At 42.9% G+C, this 18735-nt stretch overlaps 1 protein-coding gene and 1 non-coding gene across 3 annotated transcripts in view; one reads left to right on the top strand and one right to left on the bottom strand.

Moving 5' to 3' along the window:
- The first annotated feature begins 4812 nt into the window (after nt 1-4812).
- THSD7A (thrombospondin type 1 domain containing 7A) overlaps nt 4813-18735 on the top strand; it is a 282025-nt gene continuing 268102 nt past the window's right edge. For both annotated transcript variants that reach the window (XM_056857536.1, XM_056857537.1), the window contains exon 1: nt 4813-5345. In XM_056857536.1, coding sequence (XP_056713514.1) covers nt 5186-5345 — 160 coding nt within the window. In that variant the 5' untranslated portion in view covers nt 4813-5185. The remainder of the gene's footprint in view (nt 5346-18735) is intronic.
- TRNAA-AGC (transfer RNA alanine (anticodon AGC)) lies at nt 13317-13388 on the bottom strand. Its single transcript has one exon. It is a non-coding gene; the product is annotated as a tRNA-Ala (tRNA).

Below are 18735 nucleotides of genomic sequence, written 5' to 3' on the forward strand. Positions count from 1 at the left end.
GCTGAAGTGAAAAAAGACAAGGGGATGAAATCATTCTTCCACCTTTCACAAGCCCTGCTCCACCAAGGAAAGAGGTCAGTTTCCCCTTCTTGTCGTTTTGTACTACAGCCCTCCAACCCACATAGCTATTCCTCTACACAGATCACATGACCCTAGGAATGATCTTTACAGGGTTTGGGTGAGACTGCAGAAATGGAGAATAGTATCAGAAAATTTCTGAGTGTGGGTGAGTGGATGCCGCCCGCCATTGAGTAGCTTTACAGACCTTAGAATGTTACAACGCAGCAGTTATCTCTTAGGTGTCAGTGAAACTAGTGGTATCTGTGGATAACAGAGCTAGCATTGGACACATTTGGGTTTTATTCCCCCCAAAATAGCGTGTAATCGTGGTGACCTCTTATTGTGCCGATGTCTTTTGGTTTATAGTGTTCAATTCCTAGAGAGCGGTGTGTTAATGTGAATTTGTTAAAATATTTACTGAGCTATTGATTCACTGACATGTTGCTTTCACTCAGTCTCTTATTGAATAAATGAGAGTGGCCTAGTTGCTAGAGTTATTGAGAGGGTGAAAAAGATAGCGATTATAAAGCCACCTGTGCGTTACAAGTGCTATATCGATTAATAACAAAATTTCTTATGTTACCTTCATGGAATGAGAGCTACCGGTTTCAATCCCATTGTAAGTAAACAGCTTGCTCTAATCTTCTTCCTTTTACTTTTGGACTGAAAAGAGAGGCAAATTTATGCATTCTGGGTGGACTGAAATTGTACATTTTTAATTGACTGGTATTTTTTAGCCTATGAGAAACAATTAAGGCATCCAGTTATAGGAGATAAAGCACAGGAAGGTAACTCAAACTAAGCATCACCAAATGACCATAGTGACAAATGACCAGAGCTTTAGTTTGATAGGCAGAGGTGATGGTCCACATTCTAGAGGTTGTCTAGCAAGAGAGGAAGGTTCTTAAAGTAGCTTTAGCACTTTACCAGGGTGAGTTGCTGAGAGTGCCAGATAATAGGGAACCCCAAGTTTCATATATCAATAAGCAGGTTTCTGACCATCAAGTGAAAGAGAGAGAGATTGATTGATTTTTTTACCTAGCTTCAGAATTGGGTTTTGGAATGTGACCAGACTTTAATGGCAATTAAGTAATGCAGTATAAAACAGAACAAAAATATCGACAGCTAAAGCCTGCTGTTGGTGACAGGCAGTATGTGTACAGAGGTGTGCATTCAGGTGCATATCCAAATGCATATTTAATAAAAGCAATACAGTACGGGCCAAAGAAATCTGCATTTGGATGCTCCTCTAGATGTGGGTATTACCCTTCAGCACTACCTTACTTTCAGTAGTGTACATATCTAAATGTACATGTGCACTGATGTTCTGTCCTACTTAGACAAAGAAGCCTGGGTTGACTGGGCCAAGGAAACATTGGGCTGGCTACATTTCCATCTAGCTCTATTCCCTTGTAAACAATTGGATGTACTCTTCCACAAAGAAATGTAAAAATTGCCAAAAAAGTATTTGTGCATATTGTAGTAGGAGCAAGTATATTCATGAAATATCTTTCCTCTCCTTTAGGCTCATCACTAATATAGGTGTTTTGTATCACTATGGGCTACATTTATTAGTTAGTAGGAACTTATGACATGCTCACAGCACTCCCATTCAAATTATATATTCTGACCAATAGCAATCTTCTATGCAAATAAACATTGTGAGAATAATGATTGGGACATTTATCAGTAACATCTGATTTCTCCATTTGAGCACTGAGTATTTGGTTACTCTTGTTGTTTTAGTAAATATCATGGGCATTTTATGGATTTTATAAGGTAAAGTAATTCTCAATTCACCTGCATCAGATTTGGGTAACTAGCAAATTATCAGTATGGTAGCAGCTTTCCAGCCAGGATATTTTCTGGATTTCTACATATGTGTTTGTATGACTAAATATACACAGTGTATGTTACCTTAGCATTAATATAAAGTTAAATTACTATTTACTATTTACTGAGTAAATGGAAAAGGTGTCAAAATTAGATCAAGCACCTTCCATATGAGGAAAGTCTTAAAAGAGTCTGAGATTTTTCAGTTTAGAAAAAAAAGATTACTAATGGGGAACAAGATAGAGGTTTATAAAATTATACTTTGTGTGGAAAAAGTGGATAGGGAGAATTTCCCCCCTCTTTGTCCCAAAATACTGAGTTCAGGAGCATCGGTTGATAGAGAGTAGATTCAGGATTCAAAAAAGAATTTTGTAATGGACTTGTGGAACTCATGGACACATGATTTAGTTCTGGCCACTAATGTAGGTGGCTTTAGAAGAGGATTGGACAAAATCGTGTTTAGAGTCAGTTGTTGGGGGGCATCTGCCAGTGACAGTTTTAGATCATGTCCCTTGCATTTCATCGACCACTGTGGAAGACCAGATACTGGATTAGACGGACCTATTGGTATGATTTAGCAGGCCTTGTCTTATGTCATTATCTCATTCTGAAAAGTGTCCTGGCTGGTTTTGCCTAAACACAATCCTTAGTATAATTTGCTGTCTTTAAAGTACAGAAAGGTATTTTATTTACATAAATCACTAAAGCATAGGTTGCCACCCAAAAAGTCACACATGGGCTACATTGAATACACATAAGCCTTTCCATATTTCCTTTCCAACTAAGGCTCCTCAATTTTGGTGCCCCAGTTTTTGGACACTATCTTGTGGATGCTAGGCTGCTTTCAGGAGGCTGAACATGTAGAACTCAACATACTTTCTTTTGGATCAAGGACATGCAATGATATGGCATTGCTTGAACTGTCAATCCCTGTGTCACCTTTAGCTATTAAAACATTTTTCAATCTGCCTTTCTCCTCCTTGTAACTCATAAAACTCCTTGAACACTACAACCGCCTCCTAGTTCACAATTCCCTGCTGTGAGACACTTCTTTGCTCTTCAGTTCAAAAGCTTTCTCTGAATCAAAGTAGTGTAACCGGCATAACAGCGATCCAGAATGAATAGTCGTGGCAAATCTCATCTTTGCATATTTGTATGTTCAGTGATCCAAGTTTTTTTTTTTTTTTAAGGAACTGGCCATTCGGGTTTGATTTGTGAATTTGAGAAGTGTTTTTTATGTAAGTTCAAAACAGCAGGCTTTATTAATTTAGAGAGATCAATCGGGGGGATTCCCCCAAATAAACATTTGCATCAAGTTTCTGGATTCTTAGAAGCTGTGTCCAGAATGGTCAGTGCTTGGTCACACCAGTAATAAAATGAGCAGAGCTGTAAATGAATATTAAATGGTTGAAGTGCATCTCTGTGAGTTTGCCATACCTTAGCTTCTGCTGTGGGTTCTGTCAGGAAGCTATAAATTTGTTAGGCTCATGGGTTTCTGTGTATCGCTTATCAACCTATAATCTCCTGATTGTTGCCTCTTTTTCAACAGCTGAGGAACAGTAATCCCCCCTTGCTTATCTCTCTTAATCACAACCTCACAGTGCTAGGGCTTCCTGAGCCTTTAATTCCCTCTTAGAGCCGTAACAGAGTGGAAAGTAAACAAAGACAAATTTGCAACCTTCAACATTGCTAATTTGCTCTGATGTCAGAATATTTAAACAGATGAGGACTTGGGAATTATTTGATCAAGGCTGCTTTTAAGCCCTGTGCATGCTGAAGAAACGGGAGTCTGGGATAGTTCTGTGAAATGACAGGTTTCCCAAGAGAGGATGGGTGAAGGTTTTCTCTTTCAACAAACAGTAGCTTCATCATTTAAAACTCTCCAGTTGCTGTGTTTCTAGAATGTATTTTGGTGGAAATCCCCCCCCTTTCTCAGCATCTTACAATAGTTCTTCTGAGAGTGCTTCCTGTGCCCTCCCGTTCCTCGATATGTAGAAAACATTAGCCAGTGCAGTCTTTTGTTCCAGTTCATTGGGGTGAATTTTAAAATAACACTCTGTGATCAAAAAGATGTGAACCTTTGTCACTTCGGACCCTTGTTCTACATTCTTTTCAGCCTAGTACAGCCTGTTCACGTTGAGACCAGAAGCTATTCAGTAACCCTAATTTCATGTTTACAAACAGTGATAATTGCACCCAAACCCACTTTGAGTTGGAGTTTACATTTTGTGATCGTAATAATTATTCAAGTGTACGCTGGAATGCTGACAGATGCAAGTTGACTTGAAGACCTTTTTGATAGATACAGATTTTTAGAATTGCAGCTCTGCTTCCTCTTTAAGATATGCAGTTATGTTAATTAAACGGCAAGGAGTTTTTTTCTCCCCTGCCCAGCTCATACCCAAATATGCGAGTAATAGGAAAGTATGTAGATTAGGAGACTTAACCCCCCCCCCAAAAAACTGTGGAACTATATATCTCTTATTATTTGAATCTTAAAGGGGAGATTTAATCGAATGCATGTCTAAATGCTTTTGTTATTCTTCACTAAGTGGTCAGTTTATGAGCATTTTGATTATGTGCAACTGCCATTCTTTCACCTCACTTGCTGTTTTCAAAATAAAGCATCTCGTCAGTATTCCATTTTGCACTGTGTCAGCTCGAACTAAGTCAAGATTACATGCAGGCAACTTGCTTTAAAAGAACAGGGAAATAATGCTGAATAGTTGTACTGCTTTACGTGTCTCAGACATTCTCAGTAATTATGTTTAAAACATCTTAGTGGGGTACGTATCATTTTGCACTTGGTAGCATGCATCTGATGACAGCATTTGGTTATTTGTGTTTCTTCCCCCCTGCTCCTCCTCCTCCTCCTCCTCCTCCTCGCTCTCTCTCTCTCTCTCTCTCCAGCTGGTGTAAGTGACTGCTGCTGCCTCCCAGACCAAGATAACCTGCTCAGTCAGCTGGAGCCCCCTGTGGACAGCTGTCTCTCTCAGCTGATGGAAGCTGCTACTAACCACTGAATGGGGGAGAGTGGAGTAACAACCACAGCACCAGCAGCCGCAGCAGCTGAAACAGCGGCGGCGGCAGCAGTAACAGCAGCAAGCAAGAGCTCTATTGTTCCCTGATGTTAAACAGTTTTTCCTTTTCAACTGGCATGCACAATAGCTGGAAAGCGATTTCCATTCTGCCCTCCCTATGAAGAAATTCTGAAGGGGGGAGGGCTTGCTCACACCACCAGGGCTAGCCATTGTACTGCAGATTCTGACACTGGAGCAGGCTTCTGGAAGGCATGGGGCTGAAAGAGAAGAGCACAGCTTTATCCGGTGGTCCAGGGGCATCTGCTCTTCTAAGCAAGTATATTGGAGTTCTTGTGGTTCTTCTGTTTGGAATCCAAGGAGCTAAGGCGCAAAGTGAATTTGAAACTTCATCCGTGTATTTGTGGAAGACGGGTAAGTGAATGAGAACGGCATATTACTATTTTAATTGCGTTTCATATTGACTGTTGAGACTCTTTGCTAATACATGTCTCTGGGATTATTTTTGTTGGAGAACTGGAGAATCTCATTTTGCACAATTTAATGACAGATGGCTTTCCCGGTTGTACTGTGGTTATTTAACCTTTCTGTTGTTTTCTCGTCTTTCTGTACTCCTGCGTTAACAAGAGTACATACTTAATGATTGAGAAGGGAGGGAGAGATAATACCATTGCTTGACAATGTCCTAAGAACATTAAAAAAATGTACAGAGAAAAGATGAGATCCTGCATGCATTTCCATCTAAATTGGCACAGAATGAATTCTGAAGTCATCATGGATTAGGAGTTGGTGTTTGTAAAATTCAGTTCATTGTGTGGTGTATTAGGACATGTGAAAGCTAATGATGGATTAGGTGAAATAATCCGAGGGTTGCCAGGTCTCATAACTGAAGAGCCCATGGCAAATAGGCTATATGGATTCAGCAGCACACCAGACAGATTATTTCCTTGATGCTGGCACTAACAAGCAATGTGTCTGATTTCAAAGATTGAGCAGTTGGCTGCTGTTTGTTCTTAACTTTTCAATAAAAATAAGTCTTTTTATATGTGTGTTGGTGCTACGTTGATCTACTGCTGTTAATGCTAGGTTAGTGACAGTGATGCATTTTTTTAAAAAAGAAAAGAAGTAAAACACTTCCAGTTTCAGAGATGCTCTAGCCCTTTTGAGACCCAAAGATGTCAAAGATTTATGGACTTGCAGTTTCTCAAAATTGGAAACATCAGTTTTCTAATCGTGTTAGGAACAAATCACCAGAAAGGTGACACCGTTATTTCAGAATGTTTCATATTAACAGAGGTTCAGAAACAACAACAAAAGTGCATTAATTGTTTGAGGTGTGTGTGTGTGTGTGTGTGTGTGTGTGTGTAGAACTTGCACAGATTCAGTCTTCTTACTGGTGGAGAACACTCTTGGCCTTTTCCCAAAGAGACAGATCAATTTACAATTACACTGATATCCTGAATTTTTTAAGACTGCATCTATCCAGCAGCTCAAGGAGCAGATTAAAGGGAAATTCAATTCAACTAGAAGGCAGCCTCTCCCAATAATTCTAGACGGAAAGAAATCTTAAGGGGGAGGGAAACCCCCTCTACTGGTCTGCCTTGATTCTGAGAGATCGATGGCATAATGACAGTGATGCAGACCCAACAGTGACCCCGTTATTTTCTTTAATTGAACCATTGACAAATTTAGGAGATGGTCTACTATCTAGTTAAAACCAGGGGTCAGTTTGAAATTGCAGGAAAAAACCACACATACCAAGTGATGCAACTTTAGTATTACTTGCTTTTGTTATAAAGACATTCTGCTAAACTCATGTGTTTAACAGAGTATTGATTCCTTGATTAAAGTGATTTAGAATAAAATTACAGAAAGTACAATCGGGCAATCTCTCTCTCTCCTTACTTACTGAGTAGGTCTTTTCGGGTAATGGCCTGTACTTAATACTTTAAAAACAGCAACATGGAGCAAAGTTGGTGATAATTGAATTTAACAACTTGGTGATAAGATCATGTATTTACAAAGGGCAACACAATGTGGAATAAATCAAAGGCATTCCATATGCTTACCTGGGCTACTATGTTGGCTTGTTTAGATAAAGGAGTCAATGTAGGTAGAGGGAAGGATGTTTAGAAATATTAAGCACATGATTGTACATTACAGTGTTTGTTCTGTGCAGGCACCCTCCACCTAGCAATTTACAGTTTGCATAGACTTATTTGCCCCCCCCCCCCATTGTAGACTGTGGTATACTTTTCCATGCTGCCTTAAAAAAGAAAAAGAACAAAAATTAAACCTGTGTTGTCGTCCACAGTAAGCTTGTGAGAAATTGATCTGATCGGACAAGCTACAGTCTTCATCCAGGGTTTGCTTATTATTTAAAGAGGTAAAGGTAGTCCCCCGTGTAAGCACTGAGTCAATACTGACCCATGGGGTGATGTCATATCACAACATTTACTAGGCAGACTATGTTTATGGGGGGGTTGTCTTTCACATCAGATGTCAAGTTGGATCCAGTGGAGAAGTTGGCAGAAAGTTTTGGCAGAACGGTGTTCTCTTCCTTCCCTTTCCACCAGCAGATTGCTGCTAGTCCTGAAAATCTTCTTTGATGCACCATATAATCGGAGGGTCTGCAGTAGAAAGGGGGGTGAAATTGCCCCCATCCACTGTTAGCAACCTGATATTAACCTATATCTAATCTACCCACATCTGAAACAATTTATATTATTTGTTAGTGTAAGACAAATGTTAGTGTTTGTATTTTTGGGAGGGTAGCATTGGATAGTGGTAATATTTTCTAACCAAAGGCGATGAAGAGAACCAGTGGTATAGTGGATAAGGTGTTGAACTAGGATCTGAGGAAACCCAGGTGTGAATCCCTACCCTGTCATGGAAGCTTGCTAGGTGACCTTTGCCAAGTCACAGACTCTCAGCCTTGACCCTGGCAAGTATTTGGATGGGAGACCTCCAAGAAACAAGGGCATGACGCAGAGGCGGTCAGTGACAAACCACCTCCAAACATCTCTTGCTTCGAAAACCCTACAGGGTCGTCAAAAGTCAACTGACTTGACGGCAAAAAAAAAAAAAAAAAAAGGCCATGACTCAGCAGTTTTAAAACATGTATAAAGAGCATAATAGCTAGAACTTAGAATGGAGCCCAACTTTAATTTGGTCCTTAATCTCACTGACCCCAAATTAACTTGAATGAGATGAGCTCATTACTTATTGAGCCTGTAGGAACTCGCCCATCAGTATTAATATCACCACAAGGGTGTGCGTTTATCCTATCTATCTTTGGTTGGAGATTGCTACGATACGCACATACGGCTCCTTCAAGTTTGTTCACAACTTGTATCTTTAAAATACAAACAGAGGAAAATGGTGTTTCAGGGTGTCCACACAGTGCATTTAGGAATATAATGGTAACACTGGCGGGTCACTCAAGAATTCAATGATAGAAAAGACTCCAGTTAAATAGTGTGAGGTAAATCCTGATGGCAAAATTGATTGATTGTGGATTAAAGCTCTTCAAACTTTTGGGGTGTTCGGAGTGCATTTCTGGATGCTCTAAGACAGGAGCCAGATGCCGTCTGACTTTCAGAATTGAATTGCTGTAAAATTTGTAGAAACAGGTCTCTTGGGGTTAGTGATAATTACAGCACTAGCATTTGTATCAGCTGTTCCCTAAGCAACAAGGAGGGGGAGACAGGAAGGATGTGAGGCAAGCTTAGAGTCCTTGGGTAGAAGTGAAGGGGTTGAGCTTCAGAAGTGGAGGACAGTAAGAACAAAAGAATGAAGCACATCTTATGGCATTGTGAGGGCATGGTTTTTAGTGGAAGGGGTAGAGCCCGTCGGTGGTTTGTTGAAACCAGCAGATGGTGTGATCCCATGTTGCTGGTGAGCGTCTGTGAATAACACAACTGTGCATGTGTGGCAAAGTGTATGTGTCTTTCCTGCCCAAATAACATGCGACCAACATGCACCCCAGTGGTGTGGGATTGTTTAATAGCAAAACAGTTCTCTTGCTGCTAGAGTTTGTATTTGCGTGTGTACAGAAGGCCACATTGTCCCGAGAATGGGTCCAAGGTTAGGCTCATTGTGCATGACCTTGTACCACTGGAATTATTTTTGTTTTCCCTTCTTGATTTGAGTAATCTAAAGGAGAAACTTGGCAGAGCAATAACTCCATCTGAAATTGTGTAATGGTTGTCACCAGTGATTAAAGGGATAGTTTTAGATAAGTTCTCTTATAGGAATTAATACCGTAAGTGGTCTAACATACTGGCATTTGATTATGTATCTAAGATTGCCCCCTTTACTGTCTGCACTATAACATTTTACTGTGTATAGCTACTGCCACCGTCTACCATCTATCACATTTTATCCCTGCCTTTCCTCCAAGGAATGCAGGGTGAGGTACACAGTGTATCTTCTCCTTGTTTTAGCCTCATAACAACTCTCTGAGGTTGGTTAGGCTGAGATCACCTAGTGAGATTCAGTGTTTATCTAGTATTTGAATTAGCAGTTGCTCATGTGCTGGATTACAGAGAAGGTTGCAGCTTCCACCACTGAAGATGGATGAGGATGGGGTTCCCTTACATCAGGTCACAAGGAGGCAGTGCCAGAAGTGTAGGTGCACAACTGCTGAGTGGATAGCACAACCCAGCCTGGCAACTTTGCCCACATGGGGTTCTGTTGTCTGTTCAGTAGCTGCATGCCTGTATGGTGTTGCAGCCCTGGTGCCTCTTGTACCACCTCTGAGTACCTTACAGAGGGCATCATGTGGTGGCAGGTGGAATTCTCCCTGCAGCCCCCCACAAGCTACTAGGGGTGTGCACCAATTTTTTCAGTATTTTTCAGGTTCGGGTTTATCAAACCTGGACATTTTTGAAAAATCCGGAAAACCTGGCTTTTAAAAAAAATTTCAGGTTAATAAACCTGAGCCCGAAAAAAATCAGACCCCCAAAATGGGATCTTTCAGATCCACGCTGCCCCCCTTCACTGGGGTCTGGATAAGGCTGGTGGTGCACACCTGAAAGAAATCTGCACTGTCCCCCTTCTCCGGAGTCCGGAGAAGGGGGAACGCGATCACAGAGGACACAGGGCAGGGGAAGCTAAGCCCCAAGCTGTAGCCCAGCATATAGGTTTAATTCAGTTTAATTTGGCATATTGATGTGCACACCCCTACACACCACTGCTGATTTGAAACCAGGTTTCCCTGGTCCAATGCTCTAACCACAACATCAGCCTGGCTCTGCTAGTAATTCTTTAGATTGTAGAAATAAGAGTGGAAGCTCTTTTCTTGTTTATGTTCCTCTGCAAACCTCTTCCAGTTTCTTAACTTTATCATCCTCAATCACCCTGAAGGTCCCTTTCTCACTTACATGACTGCTCATTCTCTCTAGTTGATCTTATTGCCTGGAATTCATTCCCTGAAGATGCGTGAGGTAACTTCTTCTCTCCTTCATGTCCATCTTCAAAAAACTCACTTTCCCATGCAGCTTTTGTTATTATCTATTTAATTTCCATCCTCAGCTATAACCTGTCCTCAGTACTTGTGACTGCATTCACTTGCATCCATCCCTTGCCACCCTTGTCTCTTTCCACCTTGTCATCCTTTCCACTTCCTCTGTGGTCTTTCCCACTATTGAAAAATAGACTGGCAGCTGCCTGGGGGCAGCAACCTGCCTCTTTCTCACTTTTAAAATATGAAACCAAGTAAAGTGCCATGCATTGATGTTTTGTGGTTCTGTTGTGTCATATTTGAATAGAATATGTAGTTGTCATTTTACTATAAATAATCTGCTTTGAAGGTTTTGTATCAAAATGCAGTTTATAAATATTTTAATAAAATAAATTAATAAATATACATCTATTGTGCTGTGTGTGTGTGTGTGTAAAGTGCTGTCAAGTCGCAGCTGACTTATGGCAACCCAGTAGGGTTTTCAAGGCCAGAGACTAACAGAGGTGGTTTGCCATTGTCTTTCTCTGCATATTTCTCTGGTATTCCTTGGTAGTTTCCCATCCAAGTACTAGTCAGGACCAACCCTGCTTAGCTTCTGAGATACGATGAGATCAGGCTAGCCTGGGCCATCCAGGTACTGCCTCTTGTACTGCCTCTGAGTGCCTTACAGAGGGCATCATGTGGTGGCAGGTGGAATTCTCCCTGCAGCCCCCACACAAACTACTAGGGGTGTGCACCAATTTTTTCAGTATTTCTCAGCATTTTTCGGGTTCGGGTTTATCAAACCTGGACATGTCCGGGTTTATCAAACCTGGACATTGTACATACCTACAAACTATAGTGCTGTAGGTATGTATAATGAAAGCACCATGGACATTGATGGCACCATATAAATACGTGAATATAATTATAATTGTGCTTTTTAATCTCTGCGCTTATTAGAACTGATCAGTGTTTTAATTTTTGTTTGTATTTGGAGTCATAGATGATTTGATGAACATGTGATACCTCCACTTTTGCCAAACGTTAAATTCTGTTAAGTGGCAGTTTCGTTGACCATGCCACGGCTTGAATTTTCTTGCATTTGGAAGAATATTATTTTTTGGTGGCGTTCAAGAAATGCTTTTAATGAATGTAATTTAGTCCTTCCTCTAGGCATTTCTGTGGAAGTTATGTTGTAGAGAAAGTGTCATATCAAAATAGTTCCCCTTCCTTATCCCTATGCATAGTCTTTTATTGTGGTGATATTTCCATAACACAGCAGTTAACTTGTATGGGGCCTAAGTAGCTGAACAGCAGAATTAGATCTGTGGCATATGGGAGTGCTTGAGGAACTGGCTGCACGGTTGCAAAAGACTTAAAACTGCAGCGTTTCAAAAGACTTAACATTTTTTGGAATGAAAATAATTGTCGGCTTTGGGAAAGTTGCCAAAATCTAATTGATTAGTTTACAAACAGAACAAGGCACTATCTGAAGTGTAGCTATTGTTGCCAACTATCTATTTCCTTTTACTGCTAGAGCGATTAGAATATTTTATATGGAAGAGGAGTTTTGCATACATAGCAGATTTCTGAGGCTTGAAAATTCCAAATCAGGCCATACCCCATTACCACTTTGATTCAGAAGTACCTGCTTCTTCGTACCTTGAAAAAAAGAATTGTCAACAAAAGTTGACATTGATGTATTGCATGCTTACATTTATTCATATAACATTACTAAAGAGATACTAAAAACTTTGAGCTGCCTTCCTGTTCTAGTGGATAAAAGCAGCCAGGAATGTTCAAGATTAATTAATAAAATCACAGACATTACCTTACTTTTAATCATTGTGATGAATATAGCGGCTTCTTTCTTTCTTTCTTTCTTTCTTTCTTTCTTTCTTTCTTTCTTTCTTTCTTTCTTTCTTTCTTTCTTTCTTTCTTTCTTTCTTTCTTTCTTTCTTTCTTTCTTTCTTGTTGTTGTTATCTCATTGGTGGTTTAGCTTTTCAGCTTACGTACAGATGATTTCTTGCAAAGCTCAGGCTGTAGCTTGATTATATTGCAGAGAAGCTCTGGCAAACAGCATCTGGGGAAAGGAGTGTCATTCTCTACCATCCAGATAGTTTCCAAAAACGTACAAAGAGGGAATTATGGGGTTGCAGCCCATATGTGAAGGACATTTGATCCATCAGTCTTATGCAAGTGAAGTTGGCTTGGGTCTGCTCATTGCCTGGATAGGAAATCTCTTAGGAATTTGAGTTCCATAATGGGAAACACGTAAATAAAAATGAACTGCCTGTGTGAAAGGTCTCTGTGTTTTACAAGTGTAATTTTGGAGAAAACACACAGATGATTACAGGTGAGTTTCCCTGTTTGCCAATTTCCAGAGCAACCCTCACTCATGGACTATGATCTGCAATTTTCCATGGGTTCCTTCTGACATTATACTTCCCACACGAGTAGCTGCTTGCTGCTGTTCAACAGCAGTCACACTATGAAAGCCATGCTGTGTCATCCCAAGATGCTCTCAGGCTCAAAAAGGTTGGAGACCCCTGATCTATGGTAGAGGCCTGGCATTAAAAAATTTAAACAGTTGCCGAGGCTGAGCTCTGGCACCAGTGAAGCTTTGCATATTGCCTGAACAATTGCTGGACATCTTTCCACGAATTCACACTAAAAACATAACTTCCAAAAGACTGTGTTTCCATACAAAGCTGTCCGCTGGTTAAGATCAGGTACAAAGGGTGCTGCTGCTTGTTCCACCATCAACTGAAACAAGGTGGTAGGCACCCAGTATTAGGATTTGAACACATGAAGCTGCCATATACTGAATCAGACCCTTAGTCCATCAAAGTCAGTATTGTCTACTCAGACTGGCAGCAGCTCTCCAGGGTCTTAGGTAGGGGTCTTTCACATCACCTACCGACCTAGTCCCTTTAATTGGAGATGCCAGGGATTGAACCTGGGACCTTCTGCATGCTAAGCAGATGCTCTGCCACTGAGCCACAGCCCCTCCCCTCTGTTGTGGCACCTGGAATATAGAATTCTGTCTCCACTATGGGCAGCTCTATAATTAGATGCCCCAAGGTGGTTACCTAAGTGCCAGATTTGGGGGCTGGCAGCCGTACCCTACCTACTGCCTGCCAGCCAATTCAGTATTTTGGATGCTTCCTTGGAAGTGTGGCCAAGAGATGGCATGTAAACATTTTAATAAATGAATTAAATAATACCCCAGGCTTATTATTTGTATCACAGGCAGTTGAATGATCCAGTCATGTCTCGCGTAGAGACATGGCACAGTTACCTGCCCCCAAGGGGAGGCTATTTGGAACGAGTCAAGTCATAATCATAAATCATGCAGAGATGCAGCGGGTAGACTCCTCCGTGGGTGGGCGCTATGGCCCACGGGAAACCTAAATTGTGTCATTTAATCACTTTCTCGCAGCATACTAATTGTATTCGCGCAGCATACTAATATGCCTAGCACTTTGCTTGGAAATTATGGTGAGTAGACAGAAGCATATCATGTCTAAATGTAAAATGAAGCCTGTAAAGACTAAACGCTTCTGTGCTACACAAAGTCATTCACAGTAAAAATAAAAAGCCATTGTGTTTGTGAGGGGATTTTTTTTGTATGCTGTTGAATGATCCAAATGTGAAAATTGTTGGCTTCCAAAGAAAGAGCAATACATAGTTATCACCAATTCAGTGTGGAATAGAAAATTGCCTGGGTCTGTAGATGTTTTCTCTTGCTCACAACTGTCATTTCATAACAATGCCCTCCCACATTCCGTGCTCATGTGCAGCTGACGGAGCCAGAAGCATTCCTTGCCAGGAGCAGAATTTGACTTCCCTCCTCCTCACCTTTTGCTTCATTAGTTTTTGTTAGTCAGCTGACACTGTGAACTAAGATGAGCTGTCAGTTGGGAGACTGATGGCTGCTTGTGGGTTGCAGGCATAATTATGGGAGAAAAGCCCCGAGAACAGTGACATCCAGGCATTCTTTGCGAGGGCGACTGTGTGCTTGCAGTGGAGGAGTCTGAGAAGTAGCTTTGGAGAAACTGACAGTGCAGTCCTAAACAGAGTTACATCCTTTTAAGCACATTGAAGTCAGTGGCCTTCAAATGGTGTGACTCTGCTTAGGATGGCACTATTAATGATAAAGAAATACCAGTAGGTATCAGGAGGTTATTTCTGTTGTGTTTGTAGATTATGACTACCATAATTATATACTACTACACTGTGATAGAAGAAGACGAGTTGGTTTTTATATTCCGACTTTCTCTACCACTTGAGGAAGAATCAAACTGGTTTACAATTCCCTTCCCCACCCCACAACAGACACCCTGTGAGGTAGGTGAGGCGGAGAGAATGTGACTAGCCCAAGGTCACCCAGCAGGCTTCCTGTGGAGGAGTGGGGAAACAAATCCAGTTTACCAGATTAGCCTCCGCCACTCATGTGGAGGAGTGGGGAATCAGATCAGAGTCCAGCGCTCCAAACCACCGCTCTTAACCATTACACCACGCTGGCTCCTACTTGTGGTCCCATGGGCAAAAGGCTCCCAAGAGGAAGGTTAAACCAAATAAGACTCATACAACATACTTTTTGGGAAGTTAAATGGACACAGCTTTATTGATTACAACAGATGGAGCATTGGCGGAACATGGAGGCGGATCCAGGGATCGGAAAACCATCCTGTTGTCCGATGATCGAAAGCATCAATAAACGGCCCAAACCACGTGATTGGGACAGCACCGGAGTAGTGCTAAAGTGACCCCGCCAGGACACAGATCTCTGTGTGACGCCAGCGCTACCTGGGAGTGGAGCACCCAAAGCCAGCTCCCGAGCTGGGCAATGATGATGTGCTCCCTCCCAGGATCCCTTATGGGGATCCCCCAAAACAGGAAGGAAAAGCACCTCTTCCCAGCTGGATCAGTCCCCATGCCAAACTACCAAAGAGCAAGGGCTGCCGCCCTGCTTCCGCCAACACTCCTACTGTTGCGACCAACAAAGTAGAGAGCCCCAGATATCATGGAGCCACAAGTCCTGTCCCCACTTAGACAGGTGCACCCGCCAGGGCGAAACAGCTCAGAATGCCGGAAGGAAATGTCCCGGTGGCGGATCACCGCACCCCCAATCGATTCAACGAAGCGTCTAACCACACGACACAGTTTTTCCTAGCAAAGTCGACCCTATCTGGCATGTGGGAAGTAATAGGATATCATAGTCAGTGAGAAGAGGGATTTGTGTGAACCTGCTTTTTCTGTAATTTCTTTTATCCTTTCTTTTCTTTGTGCTTTCCTTTTCTTGATTTGCCATACTTGTGGCAGCCCACAATGTTTAAAATGGCAAACTTACAGTCTATAGAAGCACAGAAGGCTCTCTTTTCAAATGTAATTGTGAACTGAGTTTTGTGGGAGCAACTGACACGGAAGCCAGCGGATTGGCAGTCTGTCCAGGATAACACCATCAGAAAGTCCTCTGCTACTTAGAAAAGTGTAGTTTATTTCACAGTGCAAAGATATAATACAGATACTTCTTACACACTCTCTGCTCATAGCATCCCACACAGAGCTTCAGTTCCACTCCATTATATACACCTGATGGACGCAGCCACCAATCACAGTAGATGCCTAGTCATTCTGACATGGCTCCTGTATTGCATCAGCCTCCTGGTCATAACCGGATCAGGCCAGCTCCCTCTAGCTCTCCAGGGACTTTCCAGGCTGATTGCATCATTACTAGAGCCTAGTAATCTAACCTGCACCTGTCAAACTAATCTGACAGCCTTGTAATCTTGACAGCAACTTATGAAATACAATAGAAATATTGAATGTTCACATGCATTCATCTGTATTGTAAAAACAAGTGCCAGAATAGCTATTTTAGATGTAATATTTCTGTCAGCTCCCTGCTTCATTGGTTGCATCAATAATAAATAGGATGTTGTCAGTTCTGGGTGAAGGGCATCTTGTCATCAGTGGGTATTGTCGTCACGTGCCCAGGGAGGCAGGACTAAAAATTATCTTCAGCTTCCTGTCTCCCTGGGCGGGAAGCCCAGTTTCCGTCCTGCCTTGTTGTGGGCGGCAGCGTTCGTTCTGAACTCCGTCTGTAGGACTAATTTTTTCCTCAATCTCTTGTCGCTACCCCTTCCTTTTCCCCCCACAAGTTTCTTCTTTGTCTACTTTACCTTCTGTGTCTGCCGGCTTCGGCTGCAAATCGATCCCTTCGTCTTTTCCCTCCGTTTGTCTGATCTCTCCGCCCCCACTTCGCCCCGCTGGGCAAGATGGCAGACGGCAGGAGAGACTCTGATTCGTACCTCCTGTCCGAGGATAACCGCGACTCAGCCCTCGTCGCTTCGGCAGGGCGTCGCCGTAAAGAGACCGTCGGCGGTCGGAGCGGAGGCTCCGGGGCTAGAGGCGCTGAGGGGCCGACGGCACCAAAGAAGGCGCGCTCGGAGGAGCCGCCTCAGAATGGCGCCAAAAGGAGCGAAGCCCGCGAAATGGCGCCGGCGGCCATTTTGGTCCCGAAGAGTCCCAGGATTGATAGCGCCCCGCCGACGGCCGATTCCCAGGAGGGGGGTAATGTATGTCATGACGAGCCGGAGGCTCCTATTTCGAGACGGGAAATGCTTGAATTTTTTAATGGGGTTTTAGATAGACAATCCCAGATGATGGAGGCTTTTAGAGATTCTCTTGCCCCTATTATTCAGCCCGTGAACCCAGGCCAATCTCAGACCATTTCCCCTACCCCTACCCAGGGACAGGGGGATCAGGAGGCTCATTCTAGCCGGCAGTGGCGCACCAAGGCGGCCTTAAAGGCACAGCCCCCCGTACAGGCCCACCATTCCAGGGAGGAGCAAATGTCCATAGTATCCGATACTGAGAGCAGGGAGGAAGGGGAGTTCGATTCGGACGAAGACACCCCCGTGCTATTAGAAGAGCAACACCCTCGCCTTTTCCTGGCAGAGGATTTCCAGGGCTTACTAAATAAGGCCCTCATTGCCTTAGATCTTAATGAGGACCCAGATCCAGTCAATGAGAACAAACCCAAATCCAGAAAAAAGGGTTCAAAGGAATTTTTCCCCAGCACTAAGCCCCGTGTCTGGGAAATCCCATTTCCAGATTTTTTCGAAACTCAGGTTCAAACAGAATTTGATACGCCTCTTGCAAATAGGCAATTTTCAGCTAACATCAAAAAACTCTACACCATGGTTCCTCAGGCAATGAACCTTTTTCAGCTCCCCCTCATAGATGCTCCTGTAGCGGCTGTACATTCCCCAGACCTGCCTTCAGAAGATGGCATGGGAACTATTAAGGATCCAATAGACCGAAAGGCCGAGATCCTGTCAAAAAAGGTGCATGAGGCATCGACCCTGGCCATCCAGGCCTCAGCTGCAACCTCTATAATGGCACGAGCCTCCATTGTGTGGCTCAGAAAGATCATACAGCTCTATACAGGAGACAATCGCAAACTATCAGAAGGACTTAACAGACTTCTTAAGGCTTCCGCCTTTATGGCAGACGCCTCTCTGGACGCCATGTCCTTTGCGGCTCGGGCCACTGCTTCTAACATTGCCGTTAGAAGGGCACTCTGGATTCGCCCCTGGCAAAATGAGATAAAGACTAAGACCTTAACCTTATCTTATCCTTACACAGGTGGGAAGCTATTTGGAGAGAGACTAGAAAAGATTCTAGCTGAAAACAAAGATAAAAAGAAGGTTCTACCCAGGTCCTATAAGAGGGACGGTAAGTCCTCATCCTCCTTCCCCAACTTCAGGTCCTCCCACACTCTAGCACCATTTAGGCCCAAGCACCGTAGAGGATCCTGGAATAACAACGTTAGAGGATCCTTTCGTAGAGGGGGCGGCAGATTTTTTCGTCCCTCACAGGGACATCAACAGTCTGCCAACAACAGAGGTGACAAGTTCACCAAGAACCCCAAGCAGTGACGCCAGTTCTCTGGAAGTGGGGGGGAGACTCCTACTTTTCCACCAGATGTGGGAGCGTTCCTACACGGACGCCTGGGTGTCCCAAATAGTTTCATCAGGTTACCTGATAGAATTTACAAGCATACCAAAGGACAAGTTCATAAACTCTCCAAGGTCTCTTCGACCAGACAAACATCAAAGAACACTTCAAGCCATTCTACACTTACAGCAGATTCAGGCCATAGAGCCAGGCCCACAGGGGGAACTGGGAAAAGGAGTATATTCCATCTTCTTTACAGTCCCCAAGAAAAATGGGGACTGGAGGTCTATTTTAGACCTAAAACACCTCAACAGAAGGGTCAGGTACAGAAAATTTCGCATGGAGACAGTGCGCTCCATCCTGGAAGTCCTTCAGTTGGACCAGTTCCT

The sequence above is a fragment of the Euleptes europaea genome, chromosome 11 (genome assembly GCF_029931775.1).
Source record: "Euleptes europaea isolate rEulEur1 chromosome 11, rEulEur1.hap1, whole genome shotgun sequence".
In the NCBI taxonomy this organism is placed as follows: Eukaryota; Metazoa; Chordata; class Lepidosauria; order Squamata; family Sphaerodactylidae; genus Euleptes; species Euleptes europaea.